Source organism: Zonotrichia albicollis, chromosome Z (assembly GCF_047830755.1).
Source record: "Zonotrichia albicollis isolate bZonAlb1 chromosome Z, bZonAlb1.hap1, whole genome shotgun sequence".
NCBI classification, from domain to species: domain Eukaryota; kingdom Metazoa; phylum Chordata; class Aves; order Passeriformes; family Passerellidae; genus Zonotrichia; species Zonotrichia albicollis.
Genome location: NC_133860.1, coordinates 18,014,461 through 18,037,245, shown reverse-complemented (window position 1 = coordinate 18,037,245; position 22,785 = coordinate 18,014,461). Strand labels below are relative to the sequence as shown.

Below are 22,785 nucleotides of genomic sequence, written 5' to 3'. Positions count from 1 at the left end.
TTCTGTTCAATTAATTCAAAGAATGGCATATTGTCCCATTCCTTGGCCAGCAATTTGAGTTTCAGACAACTCTCCTGTAGTCTTATGCTACAGGTCTCATTTTTGCTACCTTGATCAGCGAAGTTCTCATGTTGTGCTGCTTGATGCTGTCACCTATGATGCATATAGAGAATGCTGTCCAACTGATTTTCAATCATTGCAGTGTTAAAATTATACATGTATATGAATATTTATTTAATTTTATTTATGTGCCTGTGTGGCTGTATATAAGCACATGTATAAAACCCTCTTCTTTCTAAAATGGAAATATCTGGGATCAAAAAGTCTCACCTGTTTTTTGCTGCAGTTATATATAAGCAAGTCTTCTAGCAAAGTTAGATAATCGCAGGTTCTCAGCAACAGTAAAATGCAAGAACAAGAAATCTCAAGCTCCCTCTATACTTGTGAATAAAGCAGCACTAGAGCAGATAACTCCAGTGTCTAAAATGAGTAATTATTAAAATTGTTTGTGGCATGGTATGGCTGGGCCAACTAACATTGTCCAGATAATCCCCATGTGTTACTCTGGTGTTGGCACAGCCCAAGTGTTGCCCCAAAAAGGAGCTCAACACAGAGTTACCTCCCTTGAGGTGGGTGTCATGGACCGACTGCTCTGAGTGTTGCTGAAGAGTCCTGGGCTTTCTATCTTGCAAGGAGTTCATCTTCTATAGATAAACTTGGATTTCATCCCTCCAGATTCTAGTTTCATAACATTATCTACATATCTGTTAATTTTCTTAAGCTTGTCAGCTCTAGTGAGCCATGTCATTAAAAACATATCTGCAGTCATCCATCTACTGCTGTGTAGCAGATATACAAAAAAACCCGACTGCAGCCCAAGGACTGCTTGGGTAATTAATGTATTCTTAGACCCAGTTCGGGCTGGTCTTGCCTCGTGGCTGGCTGGAAGAGGATTTGGCCAGGCTGGTGTCTGGCACCATCGAGGCAGAGGGCTCTGCCCTGCTGCTTCTGAAAGCACCACAGAGCAAACAGCCCCCTGACTCAGCCTGTGAAAGGAAAAGAGGTCATCACTCTGGCATGCTGTTTCCACACTTAGGAGTTTGCTAAAACCCACAAGTTCCTTTCTTTTCTGGATTTTGCTTGAAGTTTGTGAGTCAAATTTGCCTCCACTGAGACACTGAGTCTGTAAGTGCTCTGTGGTGACTTTGGCTTGCTGGAGTTCCCAGAGTTTTGAGCTCAGGACTGAAATCTGGTCCAAGTGGCAGGTCATCTTCTGCCTGCCAACACCGTCTCTTGTATTGCTCATTTCTACTCTTTGCTTGCCATCAGCTTGGTACAGAGTTCCAGAGATGGAGAGAGAATAGTTCACAAGTATAACAGGGGAAAGCAATAAGACTGTCAGAACAGGATTGTGTTCCAAAACCTTTTCTGATACAAAGAGATTACCTGTTTTCCCAAAAAACTACGATCAGTGCAATCACAACAACGGACAGCATGAATCCCAGGATGGAGAGTATAACCATGACCACACTGCTGTCTAAAGGAAAACAAAGAGCATCAGCCAGTGCATGTAAATGTCTCACGGTTAAGCCACCCTAACAGTGATGTCTTTTCAGATGATACATTAGGAATTAACACCAAGTATTGCACTTGCTCATCACTGGGCTGGGCTCATTTCTCCTGCCTCCGTGAAGGAGGTGAATGATAGCCCCAGCCTCAGCACTTGGCTGAGCTTCGAGCTGGGTTCACAGCCTGGATTAAAGCAGCTTGAAGTGTCACCTTCTGTGCATTGAAATCAGGACTCACTGTGTCCTCACAGCAGCACAGAGATGACTTCTAACACCTGTAATGCTGAGGTGCCCCTGGGGACTGGGGAGACCCAAGGACCACAAAGATTATTCATGTGCAGAGATGAGATTTTATCCTGTGTTGCCTTTGTGATTCAAGTGCCATGTTCACACCCAAGCCCAGGGTTCTGAAATGGGTCATGCTTCGCAGCTCTGTGCCTTACCCAAAATGCAAGCTCTTCCTTCCCCTGGCAAGCCAGCCAGCAGCAAGCAGTGAGTCAGCCTTCATCTGCCTCTGCACCCACACCCTCATGCTCTCATGGCAGCACTTCCTCTGACCTTATTGCCCTTGAGTGAGATTTAAATCTTCCTGGAGAGCCAGCCCCAGACCAGAGCAATCCAGCTGCTCTGTGAGTCACCTCCCTGGAGTGCCTGTGTCTGTGAGCGCTGAGCCTGCTGTGGCTGTGGGCTCTTCCCTCCCCATTCCCTCATCCCTGCTGCTGCTGAGGCTGGCCAGGGAGCCCAGACCCCAGCTCTGCTTTCCTTCAGGAGGACAAAAGTGTTTTCAGCTCTTACAGCTTTCTGTGGAATGCTGCTCTCTTGCTGTTTCGAAGCTCTTGGAAGTGCTCCATTCACTCCATGTGCCCTTAAAATAATCTCCATTGGGCTGAGAACGTACTTTCACCTCATACGATGCTTCATTTTCAAGGTTTTTCCCCAGCAATTTTATCTGAAGGTATGGTGACTCTATTGTCTAAACACACACACACAGACACACACACACACAAAGAATACAATTATTTTTTCAGCAGGCAGTGAAGAATTATCCTCGAATTCAGCAAAATATGTGAGATCAGGTGCATCCCTGAAATGCTGTGCTGTTTACTCCATCTGCCTAGCTATTACACAGGTGCTTATCAGGGCATCAGCCTAGTTAAACAGGAGCATAGTCCAGATAATATTGAGAAGAGAGACAAATGCTGGATAAAAGCTTTTTAGGAAAACAGCTGCGAGTATTAACTGTGCTTTGTGGCAGCTGACACTGCTGTAGGAAATATATTCTTCCATGAAAGGCTCAGAGGAGAGATGGGGAAAAAATATATTTCTGCAGCATAAAAAGACAATGTCTGAGAGGACAGTTACAGGGAAGAAGCAGAAATCCTGCGGCGCAGCTCTGGTGCTCTCCATTTCAATATATTTTGCTGCCTGAATCCATTTTCTTTTTCCCTTAAGTTCTTTGATGTTTGATCTTTATATATTTTCAAGCCTAATCAACAAGGAAGGAGATTTAATCTGTGAAACAGAGAGCAGTTAATAAGCAAGCTCTAAATGATGTCCAGATGTTAGAAAAACAAATTACTGGTGGGTAGAATTGCCTTGTTAAGGTTTGGGTCTTGCCATGCTTCGACGGTGTGAGACCTGGGGGGAGGTTAACAAAGCCTGGCAAGAAGGATGCAGTGATGGTAATGGACACAAAGAGTGCAGAATTTTTGGGCCATAATAGAGGACATTTGGAAGAACACCCAAGATAAGGAAGAAACTAATAAAGACCACTCAGTGACTGTGCTGAATCAGCTCTGGCTAGAAGGTAATTCTGGCAGGAGCAGATCACGACTGCTGACTCATGGCCCACCTGGACAAGGGAGCCACCAACTCAAGGGAAGACAAAGACTGAGCCTGAGGGCCAATTAGCATGAGATGGGAGAGAATCATTAACCTGTAGAAGATGGAACACTAATTAATAAGAGAAGTATGTAACTTGTGGCCAAGGAACACTAATTACTTTGTTTGCTAAAATGTATTAATAGTAAAATGTTTTGGTAGTTGGTGTGCTTGATTTGTGGAATACCACTGAGCACCCAGGCTTGTGCAACTGGAACAGTCAATGTCTCTCTCCACTGTGTAATTACTGCCTTGTTGCACTCCAGGTAACAAACCTGATTTTGGTGGAGAGCACTGTGTTCCCTCTGCAGTAGGGAAACCAGGTGTAGTCCATGCTCTCAAACATTGTGAGCAGCTTTTGCATGGACACCCTGGTGACAGGGGACACAGAGATCCCAGCAGCCACAGGCAGACCCCCTCCACAGCCTCAGACAGCCTGAGGGTGGGAGAGCTGCAGGGCTGCCTTGGGAGCCTGGAAGGATTCAGTGGAAAAGGAGGAGATGTGAAGAAACTTGAAAAATAAGTAGAGGCAACAAGTTTTACTGACTGATGAGCACAGAAAGTAACAGCAAAACCACCACAGCAAAGAGCAAACTTAGAATGGTTCAACACATTGTGTCTTCTATTCCCACTGCAAAGCCCAAATTAATGAAACCTCTTTTGACTGATAGTCTAAGATTTGTAATATTTGAAATTTCCAAATGCCAAATGTTGCACCTTTCCAAATTTTCAGATGGAGATCTGCAGAAATGAAGATTTTTACATTTTTACATGCTACAGGTAATTTTGATAATGTTTAATTTTGGAAATTAGTGTGAGCACACCAATGCATCACCACTTACCTTCCAAGTACCTTCTTTCTGCCGATAGGCTACTTGGTGCACTAGCTTGTCCTTTAAGTATTTCTTCCTTGAGTGTGGCGTGCAGTAACGAATGAGATATTCATTTGCCTCCCTTTCATAGGTGATGTTTATAGCAAATGGTACTTCGGGCTTAACTGCAAATGACAACAAACCAGGATAACACAGGAGCAGAATAATATTAGAAAATAAACAGGGTTTGAAATGTGAACAAAAGTTCACTTTGGGTTACAGCCCTGCAGGGTGACCTATCTTGAGGAAGAGCTGTCCTGAGTTAGGCAATCCTCATGCTGAACCCCAGCTCACCCTTGTGCCCTGATCCTGAGAGGGGCTGGGTTTTGACCCGCTAGAGAAGGAGACTGACCAGCGGGGAGCGGCTTCTGAGGGATGTGACATTTAGTCTTGGAAAACAATTCCTGACCATGACCGCCCCTGTGGCAGCTTGAAGCCCTGAAATCCAGTCCCTCTAGCCATTGCTCTGAGATGTAGGCCCCTGGCAAAACCCAGCTGGGAGGAGGTGCTCGGGAGCACCCTGTGCTCAGGCACCACTGTGGCTGTCTGTCAGGGCAGTGGGACAGAGGGAACTACAAACTCTGATGGTGTTAGATAGACCAGAGGGGGCTGTGGCTCCACAACCTTGCTGTGAACCCACATCTAACCTGGTCTGCAGGAGACTTGCCAAAGACCATCTGTGCAAATACATCAAGTCCAAAATGCAGCTCTCAGGGCTCTCTCCAAGCTGAGCCTGAGCTGGATGTGTTTGAGACCTGCAGGCACTTGTGGCTGTGTCACTGAATTCATCTGGATAAGTAAATCAGCTCTCACAGCAACACAGAGCCCACACCTCTCTCCTCTCAGGAAAACACATATAGCCATAAATTGTTCTTGCTCCTTCTACAACCCCCATATACTTAGATCTTCCACAGTTTTTAGAGTAGGCACTGCCAGAGATGGTCCAGGCTGGCCCATAAACTAAGAGGTAATGTAAGATTATTACAAAACTATTGGACTGTGGCAGAAATGTTTCACAAGAGAGGGATGCTGCAGTGCCTACTGCCAACCAGAGACAAAGCAATGTGGCACCAGAGAAGAACAGAGAAGAATCTGTTCTACCCAGGCTTCTCTGCCGCCCTGGAATGACACTGGTTACCAAGAACAGTAAATCCTGTGAATCCCCTTGAGTTTCCTATTTCTTGGCTCAGGCAGGTCCCTGGTGAGTGTTAGCCTGTTCACAGTTACCAGTGCAGGATGCACCTTGTTCAGGCTACAGGATGCACCATGAAGTGAGATCTTGGTAGCCTTGTGCTCCCTGTGCTACTGGGCTCATGCCATCCGTGGGCTGGCCAGGCCCTAAACTGCATAATCCCTGTCAGAGATTAACAAAATGTCCCTTTTTGGCAGTTCATCCTCACTCAGGAACAGCAGCTTCAGCCCTGGATTGGGATTCAGTCTATGTCCAGGTCTGGGCAGTGTCACCATCAGCCTGAATTCAGCTACGCATTTTGAATGGAGGCTAATAATGATGGCTTTGAGTCAGGGGAAACACCACACTCTGATAACACCCCAATCCAGGCTACACGCCCTGCTAAAATGCTATTTTATGCTGCCTTCATCCAGATTGACCCTTAGGTTTTGTGCTGGGCTATTTTTTCCCCATTAACCCCTATAACATAACATCCATGTTTTTAAACTTCTTAAACAAAATGTTAAGTGTCTCACCAATGTCAGTTACAACCAGACTCCTGCAGACCCTTCTCTTCATCTCAGAGTACATGCAAACATCTCTGTTTGAGAGTATATCAATGAACTGTAAGAAGAATACATCTTCCTGTTTCTTCATGTCGGAGCAGGCATAATTGTTGTCTTCCTTGGTACTGTTGGCCAAAGTGACACAACAATAATTTCTTCTCAGTGTTAATATGACTTAACTACTTACTATAAGAGATCTATCCTGCTTGCACCTTTCACTTATCTCACTGAAGTGAGACTCCATGTGAAATAAGAAATAATGCAATGCAAATAAGAAGTTTGAGAGATTGATAATGTTTTTCCTTGTGGTCCTTGAGAACAATAATAAAGTGATGTGAATCACACTGAGCATCACAGAGCTCTTGAGAAAAAAATGCAATTATTTAATTGGAGGTGCATGTGTTAAAATTGCATCTTCAAAAATTACTTTACCACTGCTATTTTTAAGTATAAGGGAATGTGTTTTGATGTTTTCTGAAGATACAGAGAAATTTCTTATTGACTTAGGTGGTAGCAAGTAGAGGCCAACAGTCAGCCTGTCCTTGAGGGAATCACATGGTGGTTTTAAAACTTTTTTTTCCATTTGTGTGGTTCCCATGTTTGAGAACTGCCATAAAACTTCAGCCAAAACCAATAACAAGTCCCATGAAAATAGAAAAATTCTAATAAACTATAAGGAATAAAAGGAAATAATTAGCTACTAGTATATGAAGATTCACAAGAAATATCCACTTCTTTTTTTGGCTGCCACACAGCTTTTAGTTTCAGGAAACGCAGAAAATGGGAAAAGGATCTGTATGCTCAAGAAACAAAATATGATCTTCAGCTTGGTGCAACAGCGAAAAAAAAGGGTGGAAAGAGTTTCAAGGCCTCAATAGGAAGTGGAGATGACTGATGTGTTTGATAACTGTTGGAGGTTTGTGTGCTTGTTCTGGTGTATTTCTTGTATGTCTCTGTGTGCAAAGACAATAGCTGAGTTTTTGTCTTAACCTAGATTAAGGCATTTTCTCGGGCACAGAAAATTAACCTTCTACTGAAGAATTTTCTGTGGTAAGGATTTAGTCTTCAAAAACATTTTTTAAAATACCATTTAAATTAAAGTAAAAAACTCTCAGTTCATGCTTCATATTTCAGAGCAACAGAGGCAAGATTAGAACTATTGTAGGCACTATAATCCCCTTTAGAGGCGCTTCCAGCTCTTTCTTTTTTCTCATTAGGGAGTTATGTTCTGCTTCAGTAAACTCCTCTTCTTTGCTGAATACAGTACTCAAACTTGGCAAAATAGGATTTTGTCTAGCTTTGCTGCCCCTGTTTCCCTGCATGTTATTTACCAAGGGATAGACTGACAGCACTTACCACAGAGACAGGGTGTAGTTAGTGTTGTAAGGAGACAGCTCGGTGAAATTGCAGGTCAGGCTGCTGAAGGAGTCCTTAATTTCCAGCTGGCTGAAGCAATCAATGTCAAAATTGTCTGGTTCGTCATCCCCGAGAGTCCCTAAGGAGATATTCACAAGATGTTACTGAAGTAAACCTGTGAGTGTATTTGATTTGCAGCTCCATTGTATAGGAGGTTGTTTCTTTATGTGGTTGCCTGAAAGAAAGAGGCTGAACCCACCTGTTTTGTAAGAATCAGAGAGACCTTGTCCAAAACGAAGTTAAAAGACATTTGCACCTCTCAAGATTGCTCTCCCTTCATGCCAGCCAAGTCCACCCACACGCAAGAATATTTTGGTGCCATGAGGCGGCTAAGCCACATTTTGGTTGTACTGGAAAGCTTTTTGAAATGTCACGAATTTGGGCTCAGGAGGGAAATCTTAGACTTTCTGCCAGAATGCATGGCTTCCTGCAAATTTGCTTCAATGACTAACAACACAATCATGATTTGAGTAAAAGCATAATTTTAAAAACCTACACTTGGCATGTTTAAGGCCAGTGATGTAAAAAATGACGCTTCTGAGAGAAGTCCTTTCAGGCAGAAAATGCCAGTTTAGCCTCATTTCATGAAAGCTCACCCACTATCGCCAAGTGGATAGGGAAAGGGTTCTTGTTATCAGCCCTAGAATGGATCCTAAGGGCAGGAATGCCCTCTGACTTCTTTCACCAATGGTTAAAGGTACATAAACCTCTTTCCCAAGTCAAGGGATTATGCTCGATCCCCTGCTCCATCCTCTGCTACTCGGACCGGTCCTTGCCATATAGGACACCTGATACAGTGAGAAAAAGAATCACAGAATCAAAGAAAGTTTTGGATTGGTAGGGATCTTAAAGATCTTTTAGCTTTATCCAGCATGAGCAGGAATGATACCCACAGATCAGTTTGCTCAGGAGCTAATCCAAATTGGCCCTGAACCCTTCCAGGGATGAGGCATCCACAACTTCTTGTGGCAGCTCGTTCCAGAGCTTCACTATATATAGAGTTTCTTCCTATCATCTAATCCAAATTCCCCTTCTGACATTTAAAACTGTTCCTCCTTGTCCTATTGCTATCTGCTGTGGGGTGGAAATTTTCTGGAGAAAATGTCCTGGAGAACATGATGGCCAACTCTTGCTTCTGCAGTCAGACTTTGAGTAAGAGAAGTCCAGAAGTCAGTCAGAAATGCAGAGAAGCACATGAAAGCAGTGCAGGCAGAGGCTGGGAAGGGGACTGCTGCCACCAGCATCTGTGATGAGGTGGGAGCATCTGAAGCTCCAGATCCCTCAGGGAGATCTCTCCCCCATGCCCTAATATTTAGTGCCCATTTGTCACCATGAGCAATTATGCTAAGAAATTACTACTGGTCTTCTCAGCACAGCTCAGGGAGCCCAGATCTCCCTGAAGGACCACAAATGCAGTGTCCTCTAGCAGTGTTGCTGCTTTGAGGGGAGAACCTGTGCAGCACAGAGGCAGAGACAGAGAGAGAAATGCAGACACAGACAGACACAGACACAGAGAGACACAGAAATACAGCTGCTGTATTTAACCATCACATTCAAGACAGAGACACAGAGATCAGCCCAACTCTGGAACAAGTTCTGCAGCAGTTTCACAGAGGTGAGAGTGTTGTCCAGTGCAGCCCTGTGCCATAAGGGCAGACATGCTCGTGCAGGAATATGTACCACATACAGTTGCATATTTGTGGGTAAAAGTATGTGCATAAAAATATGTGTATTCAAAATCTGGGGGATACCAAGTAAGCTGAAATGAATCTGTTTAAAATGGAAAACAACACACCATATTTTATACATATATATACATCCAAAACTGACATGCACAGATATGTCATTTTCTAAGCCTCTCTTTAAGATTTTACTTGCAACTGCCAGGAGACTTTCTTTATACTCAAGGCAATGTTAAAACTTAAAGGTTAGGATGACTAATCTGCCTTTCTATATGACTGCTTGGTGATCTCTGTAAATGCAAACTGTATACACCAGATTTTGCATCACCTTAAAAACCTGACAATAAATGGCTTATCAAAAAATTTCAGCTATTCACTATCGATTTGCTGAAAAGTTACAGAAATTTGAATTCATCCCCTATCAGTTTGGTTGCAAAATGAAAAGAAGAAAATGTTTAGTCTTGTAGTTCAAACAAGCATTCAAGGTTTAACCAGCACAGTGAAGCTTTGCTGCCACACTGGTAGGAGAGCTGACCTTACCACTTAGACACTGAACATTCACATTGCAATTGTATGGTTCCTTATTCATGGAAATAACATAATAACCATAGAACGCATGATAATTAAACCTCAGGAACAGTGTTAAGTAAGCAACTTGAAATGCTATTTCTGCTATGGTTTTTCCATGGGCTGACTAATTTTTTTGTCTGACATAAGCACGCACACAGTCTCAGCCTCACTTCTGCCCTAAACCTCAGAACCACCACGCACAAATGTGTTTGCTACGTGAATGGTTTTGTGAGTCTGACATGACTCATACTGCTAAGGACTCTTCAGTGAATTAAAAATTTACAAGACTGTTGTAATATTTGCCTTGAGAAGTGCAGACCAGGCAGAGCCATGAACCTGGCTCTGCTGAAATCAAGGCAGGGCTTGGGAAGGAGCGATTCTAAACTGGGATAGAAACTGCTCTCATAGCTAGTCATGGCAGGTCCTTCACAGAAATGGTTTTCTCTTGGCTTTGGACAGCATCCAGCAGGATGGTCCAAACCACAGCAGGAATCTCAGGAGCCTTTAGGAAGTGCAGGGTGTTAGCAGAGGCCAAGGACATCCTCACACCCTCGAGCTTCATGCTCTAGAGCCACCAGGACTGACAGCAAGGCGTGACACCAGGGGCACAGCTAAGCACTGCTGTCTCCATGGACAGAGCAGTGTGAGACTCTAGCATTAATGTGATTCAGGCAGAACCTGTTTTATCACAACAGCTTAGATGGGTTGCACAAACCCTGCAAGTGTGGGTAGCAGGGCCACTGAGGGTGCCGTGCCCATGAGCCTCCCGTGCCACCTGCACGCCCCCTGTCTGGCCCTCCTCAGCTCTGCCTGGAGCTCCCTGAGGCCTTTCGGGGGCCTCCACCGCTTCTTCCTGCCTGGGGGACAGCAGCTGGGAGGCAGCCTGATGCTCAGAAGGGAGGAGGAGATGGAGGCAAGTGCTGCAATTAGCTCTTCCCTCCTCTGCCCATAAAAGTGCCCATAAGGGCAACGTCATGCCTAAGTTGGCTACTGGCACTTAGTAAGAAGCCAGGGCAAGTCAGAGAGGCAAAGAGTGAAAGTCAAATATCTATCACGGGTCATTTTACCCCAGACTACTTAGTTTGTTGGCCAAACACAGGAGATTCATAAAGAAGTCATAAAAGCTGCTAATTGCACAGTGGGGATATTCTGAATCTGTCTTCAAGTATAAGGAAATAATGATTTACTCATGTTAGGGACAAAACAAGCAAAGGTCTAATCGTATCTGATTTTGGAAGCCCTGAAGATTTCAGCAAAACCAACAATAAATCTCTGGCATTGAACATTCATCACCACAGCTGCTTTCCAAAGCTGGCTCTAAACAGCTGCCAGTTATACAAATAAATGGCAAATAAAAACCCCAGGGTGGTTAGATGCAGTTCTGAGCCAGTGCCGGTTTTCTTTTAATGAAAAAACTTATCATGCATGTTCCGTCTATGTACATATGTATGTACAACTGCCCAGATACATGTGTTAAAATAAATAACACCCAAGGAAAAATGAGATTCTCTATCTGAGACAGAGCCTAAAAACACAACCATTCTGTCCTAAAAATGAAAACTCTTTTCTTCCCAAACAATGGAGCTCTAGCCTACCAACAGCTTAGTGATAGCCCATATACTTCAGGCATAGTGCACAAATTCTTGTCATTGCTGTTTGTTTAAGTATCAGAGAAATAAGTGTTTAGCAGATTGGGACTGAATATCTAAATCAAACTTTTCATCTCCTTGTTGAGAAAATGAATAGCAGCTTGAAACAGTGGTTTTATTGCTGCTTATTTTGTTTTTATATTCTGCTTATTTATGTTTTTCATCTTGATGCTGCTAAATACTTTTCACTCCCCTAAATGAGATCATAAAGTCTACAACAAGGCTGAATTTAAAGTGTTGTTAATTTATAATTATTTGCTGAGCAGAGCATGAATGCTGTTAGTGATGCACTGTGCGAACCCCCTAGCTGAGTTGCTTCATCAGCCATGCTACAAGGGAGACTGGCACTATATCCCATGTACAGCTGATGAAACTGCTTAAAGAAAATGTAAAAGTCTGGCTTTTGAAGTGGAACAGTTTGGGCCAAGTTTGAGTTACATCAAAACATTTTATTTGGAGGAGACTGGCAAGAGCAAAAGAAGGCAGAACCTCACCCCTCTCTAGTAGCAGCTCAGAGTGACCATGAACTGCAGAAGGGTGAGGTTATCCCTGTTTCCAGGTGTAAGTCCCCACACAAGCACTAGCTACAACAAGGATTAACAGGTCTGGCACTGCATGCCCTGTGCATACAGTTATGGGCTCCCTTATTTCATGTGGATTAGAATGTTACAAGGACAGCAGATTTGGGGATTAAATTAAATAGGCATCCCCCAGCTCCCCCTCAGGCACTGGCACTAAAGAGAGACTGGAAGTTAAAACACAAATGTGTTTAATCCCACAGTTGCATTCTGGATCTCTTAACTGAGGTTTTTCAAGATCATACGTGAGTGGAAAGATGAAGATGAAATGACTCACCATCACCGTCTGCTGAGGTGCAACCACTTTCCCCAAAAGTGGTGTGGAGGAACATGGCGAAAATGCTCAGCACGGTGGTGGGCTGTGTCATCCTGAGCACGCTGCATGTGTGCACAGGGGGTGTGTGTGCGAGAGCCCCGCGCCGCCGCTTTATAGCCCCAGCCTGCCTGCACCTCGCCAGGGGAAATGTAAACATGCCTACGCACAGCCAGGCTGGTGGCAGCGGGCAGGAAGCCAAAGCACAGATAAATGCTGAGCTTTTACTGCGAAACTGCCTCCCGCTCCTGGACTGAGCGCCTTCTGGATCAGCTCGTGAGGGCAAGCCTGGGGAGGCCCAGAGGGGAAGAGAGCACGTTCCACCGACAGTGCTCCTGACTCGGCTGGTGGGACTCGTGCTGCAGGTTCCCTGAGAGCATGGTTTAGTCCTGGCATCCACTTTGGTCCCAAGAGAGGTGCATAGGTCCAAGGGAGAAAAATCTTCCTGGTATGAAGCATTAGGTGTGATTTCTTCTGTCTCTCTGACCACCAGGATCAAAAGCAGCACTGCAGCAGGTAATTCCTTAATGTTGTGAGATCCTCCTTGAGCACTCCATTCACCCTCAGCATAAAAAGGACACAGGCATATTGAATCAAGGCAAGACAGCAAGTCGAGGAGAAGGCTGGAACACACCTGCTGCACAGACAGATTCTTTACTCTTGTGAAACCCTATCTGGAGCACTCATTCAGCCCCAAGAGAATGGACACAGACAAGGCCAGAGGAAGACAGCAAGATGAGGAGAGGGCTGGAACACACCTGCTGCACAGACAGGCTGAGGGAGCTGGGGTTGTTCATCCCACAGAGGAGAAGGCTCTGCAAAGACTTTATCATGGCCTTTCAGTATGTAAAGGATGCTTATAAGAAAGATAGGGAGAAATCATTTACCAAGGCCTGTAGTGAGAAAGGAGAAAAGTTTTTAAAATAAAAGAGGGCAGATTAAGATTGGGCATACAGGAGAAAATCTTCCCTGTGAGGGTGGTGAGGTTCTGGCACAGGCTGCCCGGAGAAGCTGTGTCTGCCCCATCGCTGGAAGTGTTCAAGGCCAGCTTTGAGTAATGTGGTCTGGTGGAAGGTGCCCGTGTACCTGTCAGGGGGTTTGGAACAAGGGAATCTTCAAAGGTCCCTTTCAACCCCAAACCTCTGGTGATTCTGTGAAGTCCTGCATGAGGCAATGCTGACCCAGAAGAACCTGTGGTCTAAAGGGCTAATTCTGCAAAACCTGGCTTCTGAGAGCAAAGTGGCAAATTTCACCTTTTTTTGGGCTTTGGACAAAGCAATGGTGGAAAGTGAAAGATAAAGAGGTGTTAGATATTTCCTTTGCACCCTTTCTGTGGCTGAATCCACCGACGCACACCAGAGTGCAAAGCAGGGCCGTGCACAGGTCTGACTGATGTGGCTAACTACAGGTGAGCTGAGGGCCTGAAACAGAAGAGCAAACTCTGGCACAGCCCTGGCTGCACCAAAAAAAGCTTCAGGTTGGAGGTGTAAAGGAAACTGAGGGCAAAGTTTGTAAAAATGCCCAAGCAAACAGAAAAATTATGACACTATAATGAGGAGACTTAACATGGAAGCAACATCAGCTTTTTTGTTTGCAAGGAAATAATTGAAAATGCTCACCAGAGTGAAGAAAGCTCAGGTCTCATAGCTAGAAAAGATTCCTTCTTTCCAGGACATCAAGCATTGTCCTGCAGGGTCTCTCACTGCCCTAGGCAAGGGGCACTGGGTAGCCAAGGCACAGTTTCTGGACTCCCTTGCCCAGTTTTAAGACGAAGAAATGTCTCCCTTTCCACAGGAGTTCAGCAAGGCTGACTGGAAGATCTCCCAGCTCTGTCCAGCCCTGCTGATGGCTCCTCCCTGGGGCTCCCCACAGCCGTGCCTGGAGGTGCCCTGGGCCTGGGCAGGCTCGGCAGGGCAGGCCGGGCTCCCTGGCAGCCTCCCAGGGCTGCATGCTGAGTCAGGGCTCCCCTTGCTTTGCCGCTCTCTGGCCGGGGAGGAGCCGCTCCATCTCGTCCTAGCACAGACCTTAAAAAGATGACATCTAAACCCCTAAATGCATTTATTTCTCTCCACTGAATTAAGGGAGAGCCCAGGGTGAGGCTGGCTAGGTGTCTGCTCAGGAGAGCTCTACAATGCCTCCAGCAGGAGAGGGGCCTGCCTGGGCACCCACACCAAGCAGGAGCTGGACGTGTGCAGGAGCCACTGGAGGTGGCACCACCGTGGGCTGACCGACCCTGACTCAAGAGCTTGACTTCTTTTACAGAGCTGCTTGTGCCCTGGTATCCCTTCAATAAATTCCTTCTCTCTGAGTCAGCTGAGGGGACTTCAGCAGCTCCCTGTACTCATCTCTCATGCTCAAGTTTTCTGTGCTGGACCAAAGTACATTGCAGCCAGACTTGAATTAGTGACATTGAGTCCTGGTGGTTTCTTATACCTAAGTCCTGGTGATTTCTTATACCTTGCTTGCTTCGGAAAAGACTACTTAAGAATTTCAACACTTTTCTTAATAATCTTCCTTATCATATTATTCTAAAAGCCCTCAAGGTAATTTCTATCTCATTTTCAGCCAGAAATGTCATTAAAGAAAGGCTCTCCTGTGCAAATTGGTCACTGTGCAGAAATTACACCTTCTCTCTTTAAATTTGTCTTGTTTATAATTGAGTGGGCTATCACTTTGATCTTTTTTTTCTTTTTTCCTGTTTCAGTTCGAGCAAACTAAAAGAAAAAGTCTTTTCAGACATAATATTTTTGTTGAACATGAATAATCTTATTATCAGAGCTGCGCTGCTCAGGGGATTTCCATGTTGTCATGGCTGCATTTTGTCTGGGTGGGGAAATGAGGGACCACAATGAAAAGAAAAAAACCCTAGTATTGAGAATACCCTGAAGCAAAAGTACATTTTGTTTTAGTTCTGTACCTCTGCTTCAGAAACTGTTTCATTTCTAGGAGATATTTGAGTCTATTTGTCTCACCCTGTTGCCTTTCTCTAACGTCTGGGACACAGGAAATGAAATCTGTGAGTCTAAATCTTAGGACAGCTGAAGGTTAGTACCCAGAAGAGGCCAAAAGAAAGATTGATTACTTTTCCCTTGCAATTTTCCCTGCTTCTGCCTTCTCACTGAAGGTTCCACAAAACCCCCCAACAACCTACCACCAACAAAACCAACTCACAACAAAAGCTCTGTCCAGTTTAAACCTAAAGGTAACTTTTGAAGGTCCAGCAAAAATGTACCTGTGCTTCTTTGGTATGCCAGCCCTCTTTGGGTCCCAACAGTCTGCTTTGGAGCTTCTGAGTCACTGTGTGCTCTCTTACATTTTTAGCCATTAGTGAAGTCCAGGTTACAACCTCCGTGACTATGAGAAGGAAGTTTTTCAGTGCCTTGTAGTGCATAAGTGTGGGCTGTCCATACAGTGTATTGGCTCCTCAGCACTTTCTGCTGACCCCTACACATCCTCCAGAGCTTTCTTGGATTTTCACTCTTGTTGCAGCTATTTACCAAAAAGGTGAATAATCCACAAGTTACCGTCCATCCTTGCTTCTTATACTGTTTGTTCACTCGTGTTTGGGTTTTTTTCCTCCTTAGGACACAAAAGTATTTTTTGATTCTGCTTTGGCTCCAAAAATTGCCAAAGGTTTCTGCACACCTGCTAAATTTAAATCTGCTATCAGTATCTGTTTAGAAAGATGAAGTGAATAAATCCCTTCCTTCTATCAACAACACTTTCCAAAGGCTCCAGTTCAGGGAATTCCCATGACCTTTGTGAGAGATGAGTAGAGTGAATCCTCCAGACACATCCCACTGTGCAGGTCTGGAGACAGGACATGTGTATCCTTATGGATGGAGGATACAGACATCCTTGTCTTTGAGGAGCTCAGTGGTCTGTCCTGGTTAGATGTCCACGAGCACCCATGGTCCAAGCTGGGACTGGCTGTGGGGGGAGCTGGAGCTTTTCCCAGGGTGGTCGTGGCTGGCAGGAGCTGTGGAGCCTCCTGGCCCTCTCTGGGGCACGGGGCCTCCTCTGTTCCCGGGGCTGGTAAAGAATTACCTGGATGTGCCGCAGAGTCTCGTTGGAGCTTGTGTTATGTAAATGCTCGGACTTCATTCTTTGACTTTTATTTTTTTAACCAGATACGCCAGGAGCCTGAAATCTTCCAGCCAGCGTCAGATGTGAAGAGGAGGACTTCTGGGTTCCTACATAAAAAAGAGAAAAGAAGGGAAGGTTCCGGGAAGGGAAGGTTCCGGGAAGGGAAGGGAAGGGAAGGTTCCGGGAAGGGAAGGTTCCGGGAAGGGAAGGTTCCGGGAAGGGAAGGGAAGGTTCCGGGAAGGGAAGGGAAGGTTCCGGGAAGGGAAGGGAAGGTTCCGGGAAGGGAAGGGAAGGGAAGGGAAGGGAAGGGAAGGGAAGGGAAGGGAAGGGAAGGGAAGGGAAGGGAGAGAATCTTTGTTTTTGTTGTTCCTTCCTGGCACTTCTTGCCCTTTCCTGCTTCACAAACCTTGTTGCATGTATCTTCTCCCTGGCAGGGGCATCTCTCAGCAGTTCGTCAGCTGAAGGTCTCTGGGTTACCCTCAGGCTGCTCTAAGAATTGTGCTTCTGGCCCAAGAGCAGGAGCATGTGGGAGCCAGTCTTGCTTAAGGCAACCCAGTCATGAGCATAACTGAAGCCTTGGGTGAAGAACAAAACCCTGAGATTAAATGGATTTACTCTGCAAGATGAGTTTCACTTATCACCAAATTATTTTGGCCTGCAAAGTGTAAGAGCAATGCAGGATGGAAGATACACATTTGGTCACCATATGGTTCTGAAGAGTGGATCCTTGTGTGACAAAGAGAAGAGAATTGTAAAATTTTTTCTGAAATGTCTTTGAGGTTTTGCCACTTAAAATTGCTTTGAACTTGCTCAGGACTCATAAATTGGCACCATAATAACAAGGATGACTGTTATATTCAGGGAGAAATACACATAAGCTGGAAAAAACACTGCTGGTTAAAGTGTAAAGAAGGAGGACCTGATGTGCACTTTGGTCAGGCATTTAAGTATTCTGAGATCAGACTAAAAACAATAGGACTGCTGCAAAAAGTCAACTTTTTTCTCCTCTCCTTATGTAACAGATACAGCAAGAGCAGAAACAAGAACAGTCATATTAATCGGTCTGTACTTTTATTTGCTTGCTGGTTGTTAAGTCTCCTGGTTGCTCAGGATATTATTTTCAAGTGTCCTCTACAATAACCAGAGTTAAAGAATAAAGACATGAAAGCTTAAATTGTTTAGATGTTATTTGTTTTAGGTCCAAAAGAACATCTGCAAAATGTATTATTACTCAGTTTTGAGACCTGGTGGGAGAACGTCTGTACTTGCGCATTTACATTTTTCAGACACAATGCTGGGCCAAACCCCTGTCATTTTGGTGACAATGAGGCATTTTGTGCATGTATCTTAATTCTGTAAAATGCTTCATTCTGACCCCTGCTTAAAAGTTTTAGATTTTCATTCTTCTTAATTAATTTGGTTTTAGAATTGCCTCTAGTTTCAAAATGTGAATTACTAAAAACTGATTTGGTTTAATCTGAATACTTTCTTTAAGAATCTGTCCACACCAGCTGTGGTTGCTTTTATATATTTAATATCTCACCATAGCCTTCCTGCATGCAGACCCCATTCCAGAAATAAAAGCCAAGAGAATGTAGGAGGAACAAATCCAATATATGACTAGTACATGACTCAGATGTGAAGTCTTTTGTAAGCTTCAGATGAAAAACAGGTGTAGACCTCAGCAAAGAGGAAAAAGGGAAGGAGCAAACAGAGGCGTGTCCCTGAAAAGCAGAACAGATGGACAGAAAAAATCTTGAGGAAGCTGAGGTTGGTGGCATGTGGAAAAGAGCAAGAGGAACCTGAAATAGTGTTTGTAACATTTATGTTTATTGTGCCCTGGAGGCGCTGCCACTCTCCCTGCTGCCCTTCCCCACCTGGGCAGGCGCAGGTTCCAGGGTGTGATGCTGCCCGCCGTGCTCCTGCAGCTGTGGGGAACAACAGCAGGAGCTGAAGCGTCAGGGAGAGCAGCCGGGGTGGAGCACAGGTGCTGAGGCAAGGGCAGGATGCCCTTGGCCCCAGGGAGCTGGCACAGGTGGGGTGGGAAGGACAGTGGCTCTGAGCTGCCCTGGTGAGAGGCTGACCCTGCCCATGGTTTGTTTCCATGGGTTTTGTGGTGCAGCCCTCAGGTGCCAACCCCAGCATGTCCCGGTCCTGATCTTGCTCCCAGAGAGCCCTCAGGGAGAGGCAAGTCCTCCAGGGATGGGCTGAGGAGGATGATGGGTTTCTAAACCAAGGTTTGTGCTGTTTAGGTTCATGTGGACTTGGTTAGCAACTTGTGTGGATCACGCTACCAAAGGCAGCCTGGAATATCTGCACAGGCTCCCTTTGCTTCTCCTCGCCCACCTCAGCACACCCCAGTCTTCCAGTGGCTCAGCAAGCAGCCCTGAGGAGGCAGCTACAGCCATGCTCCCTGTGGAGCATCCCAGCCACAGGGATAACAGAATTTACTGGTTAAATATACCGTGATTTAATGTAGCCTTATTGGTAAGGCTAAGTCCCTAAAATATTTTGAATAATTTTTTTTATAAAGCATTTATGTTAAGCAAATGAGCACTACATAAATATTAGATAACAAAACGTCACAGGGGATGGCAATTATTCAAATGCTTTTACATTTGAATATGTTTAAAAATCTCTTCCCTGTTATAAAACCAACTTAAGTGTAGAGGAACTGAGAAAATCAGAGAAGAAAATGAAATCACAACTGGTTGCAAACAGATATTATCAAAGGTAACACAAAGCTTTGCATTTAATGTGACTTGGTTTGGCCCAAGTTTTATGCACTGAGATGTTTGGATGTTCAAAATTAATTACAATCTATGTTGTACCAATTATATAGTAGTGATGTTTGAGATATCATTAGATTGATGTCTGTAAACCACAGGAAAATAGATGTGATCTGCTTGAAGGATTATCCTCCTTTTAAAACATGAATGTAGGGGTAGGGAAATCTCCATAACAGGGAAATACAATTACACATTTTTTCCCCATTCATGATGCCAGATTAGTGAGGAGAAGAAGAAATATGCAGAAAAGGCATTGATTTCAGAGGGCTGTGACAGGACCCCATCTGGCAGAGCTGGCATGAGGATCTGTTGCCATCCTGTCATAACAGAGAGCATTCAAAAACCTCACAGAGATGGTTTCATGTTTGGAAATGCACAAACTCCATCAGATTTCACTGCTGTCCAGGAGAGCATAGGGAGCAATCTCCAGGCTGGCTCTCAGCCCAGCCACCAGCAACAGCCTCCACTCTTCCATCCATGCCCTTTGGGAAGTCTCTTTCTTTTAGTCTCTGTTAAAGCCTGCTCCTGGCTGCCTTTGGCTGTCCACATTCCTGCTGCAAAATACCCATTTGCTGTCTCACTCCCGTTCCTCCCATCCCTCCCTGCTCCTCATGCTCCACATTTCTCTTTGGTCAAGCTCAGGGACAGAACTGCCCTTGCCACGTCCCCCAAGGCAGGGTGTCACAACCACCACCACTAGGCCAGCAGGCAGTGCTTTGCCCTGCTTCTGCCACAGTGGGGAACTTTTATTCAGCCACTGAATTTTATTCAGCCACTGAAAAAAATGTGATGAGTCACAGGGAAAATGTAGACCTGCTGGATACCTCCCTAATCCCCAAGGACACATTCTTAATTGCTTCATATTTCTTGTTTCATTTTTAACTGTCTCCTCCCCCAAGCAGATCAAAGCAGGCAGGCAAAAGCCCCAAACCAAGGATGATTAGTCGTTCTTTCTCTAGGGGATTAAATTGGTCTATGTTAATGATGTAAAAAAAAAAGAACAGTGACCTAGGACCGAAATCTAGAGCACAGTGTCTGCTCAACAGAGATCTTCAGCTGTGGGGTCCAAGAGGTCTGCTCAGCACAGCAGAACACTGTTTGACATTTTATTATTATTATTATTAATATTACCATCATCATAATTGTCATCATCATCATTCCTATCATTATTAGTCTCATTCTCACTATTTTTATTATTATTATTATCATCTACATGGCAATTCTTTATGAGTGATTGCTGTGACAGTGAGTCTTTACTGTGTAGTCATGTGGGACTAACAAGACTTTCCAGCCTTTGCTTCACAACAAAGTATGTCAGAAAATATTGAAAGATATACAAGGAATTTCACCACAGCAATGTAGAAAATGTAAGAGAGAATATAACCCGATTCAGTGAGAATTTAATATTATCTGAATGGAAGAACTGAGTGAATGGTAAAACCAAAAAACCTGCTCCCAGATATGCTGAGCTTTTAATGCAGTGTGTAAACTGGCCCAGGAATATTCTTACTCCAGGGAAGGTCGGTGGTACAGACAGCACCTCAGGTTCTGTACACCTGTAGGTATGAAAGCTGGTTGCTAAACAGCATTATTAGCACACAGCTCTGGTGGCCCGAACATACTGCGCTGAGAGTGGGCTCAGAGCACTCTCTGTCAGCACAGCTCCGTCACCACTGTTGCTCACTGCCTGGATCCAGACCAGCTGGGCTCCTCTGGGTGCTTTGAATGCAACCTGGGGCTCTCCAAGGTAGAACAGACTGCCCTGCAGTACAGCATTGTCCAAAGAACATCATCCTCTCTTTATCAGTTCTGATTGTGATACCTGAGTTGTTACATTGCTGCTTCTCAAGATCTGAAAGAGGAATCAATGTGCACCTGTAAATTTGCCTAAGCAACTTTCAGACAGCAGACTTTGCCTGTTTTGATTTATAAAAATAAATTTTCAGAAATCCCTACTTACACAGGTAATTGCAGTCAACAACGAAATTATCATTTGATCATGTTTTTGAACACGTAAACTAAACTGTAAGGCTTTAAATGTCTTACTCAGTAAAGCAGGTCTTCCTGATACCAAATTTTCCTTCAGCTTTTTGCTGAAGTGCCCAGAGCCAGACACAATACTCTTAGTAAGAGTCTCACTAATCCTTGTGTGAAGGGATATTTTTGCCACTGCAGTTCTCCACATTCTAGTGCTTGTGCACTCATTCTGCATTTACTGGTAACACCTGTTGAATTACGTGTCCACAGCCTTTCCTAACTTCATTTTGGAACCATTAGCCCCATGAACTCAGAGCTTTATCTAATAAAAGGGCTGAGAGAGTGCAGACATTGATCAGATGACATACAAAATCTGACTTCTGGGAATTTGAGGCTGCTGCTTAGCACACCTATATTAGTCCGGCCCATTTGGGACACTAATTGTTTAATTCCATGGGCTGTTATTGCCTTGCTCACATACCTTCCCTACAAGCTGCAGTCAGCCTTCCAGCTGCTCAGTCTGCCTATCTGGCGTGTCCAGCATAGGCTGAACAGACATAACCACAGTTAAAAATTGTGCCATTAGGGAACACATTACCCAGAGTGGTTCTGATGAGCAAAGAAAGGGTCATTATTCTTTATAATTCTAGCACTATAGTTTAAGAGCTATCTTGCCTATGCAGAGAGAGTAGAAGAACAAAATTGAAAGGACAGTTAAAAATTGTGGTGTAAAACAGCTCTCGGTGCCTGCAGGGGCAGCAAAAGCAGGATAATTTGACCTGAAGTGGGACATTTTACCCATCTTACAACTTCTGATGGATGACCATAATGGTGCTTGTGGACAGGTCTGTCAGGAGCTGTGCAGTGTCAGCATCACAGGAATGCCGGTGTCCCAGAGAGAAGGAGCACAAAAGGCCTGACCAGTTTTTGGGTCTCTGCACAGAGGCATGGTGCAGAATATACCAGCCCTGAAGCTCTGGCTTCCTGTAAATTAAGGGAAGATCCCACCTGGAGCATCACAGGGCTTGTTCCTTGCTGTGGGTAGAGCATAGGCCAAGAAGGAGCTTTTTGTTTGCTGTTCACCTTACTGAGCAATATTATAGAATCACAGAATCACTAAGGTTGGAAAAGACCTCCAAGGTCACTGACCCCAATCTTTGGCTGAACCACTCTCATGCCAATTAAACCATAGCACCAAGTACCACCTCAATTTGTTTCTTGCACACCTCCAGTATGTTGACTCCATCACTGCCCTGGGCACCCCATTCCAATGCTTAACCACCCTTTCCATGAAAAAATTATTCCTGATAGCCAACCTGAGCCTCCCCTGGCACAGCTTGAGGCCATTTTCTGTGGTTGCTGGGGCTGATCCCCGCCTGGCTACACCCTCCTTTCAGGGAGTGGTAGAGGGTGATAAGATCTCCCCTGAGACTCCTTTTCTTCAGGATAAACATCTCCAGCTCTCTCAGCTGCTCCTCACGGGACTTGTGCTCTGGACCTTTCTCCAGCACCTCAATGTCTTCCTTGCTGTGAGGGGCTCATCTGGACACAGTGTTCAGTGTGTGGCCTCTCCAGTGCCCAGCACAGAGGGGCAGTCACTGCCCTGCTCCTGCTGCCCACACCACTGCTGGTACTTTCAGGATGTCCTTGGCCTCCTTGGCCCCCTG

General features: G+C 44.9%; 1 protein-coding gene across 2 annotated transcripts in view; it reads right to left on the bottom strand.

Moving 5' to 3' along the window:
* The window catches only part of SPEF2 (sperm flagellar 2), a 117,300-nt gene that overhangs the window by 4,540 nt on the left and 89,975 nt on the right, over positions 1-22,785 (bottom strand). For both annotated transcript variants that reach the window (XM_026794605.2, XM_026794606.2), the window contains exons 28-32: positions 7,415-7,553; positions 6,029-6,183; positions 4,292-4,446; positions 2,364-2,541; positions 1,447-1,537 (exon numbers count right to left, since the gene is read on the bottom strand). In XM_026794605.2, the coding sequence (XP_026650406.2) occupies positions 1,447-1,537; positions 2,364-2,541; positions 4,292-4,446; positions 6,029-6,183; positions 7,415-7,553 (718 nt within the window). The remainder of the gene's footprint in view (positions 1-1,446; positions 1,538-2,363; positions 2,542-4,291; positions 4,447-6,028; positions 6,184-7,414; positions 7,554-22,785) is intronic.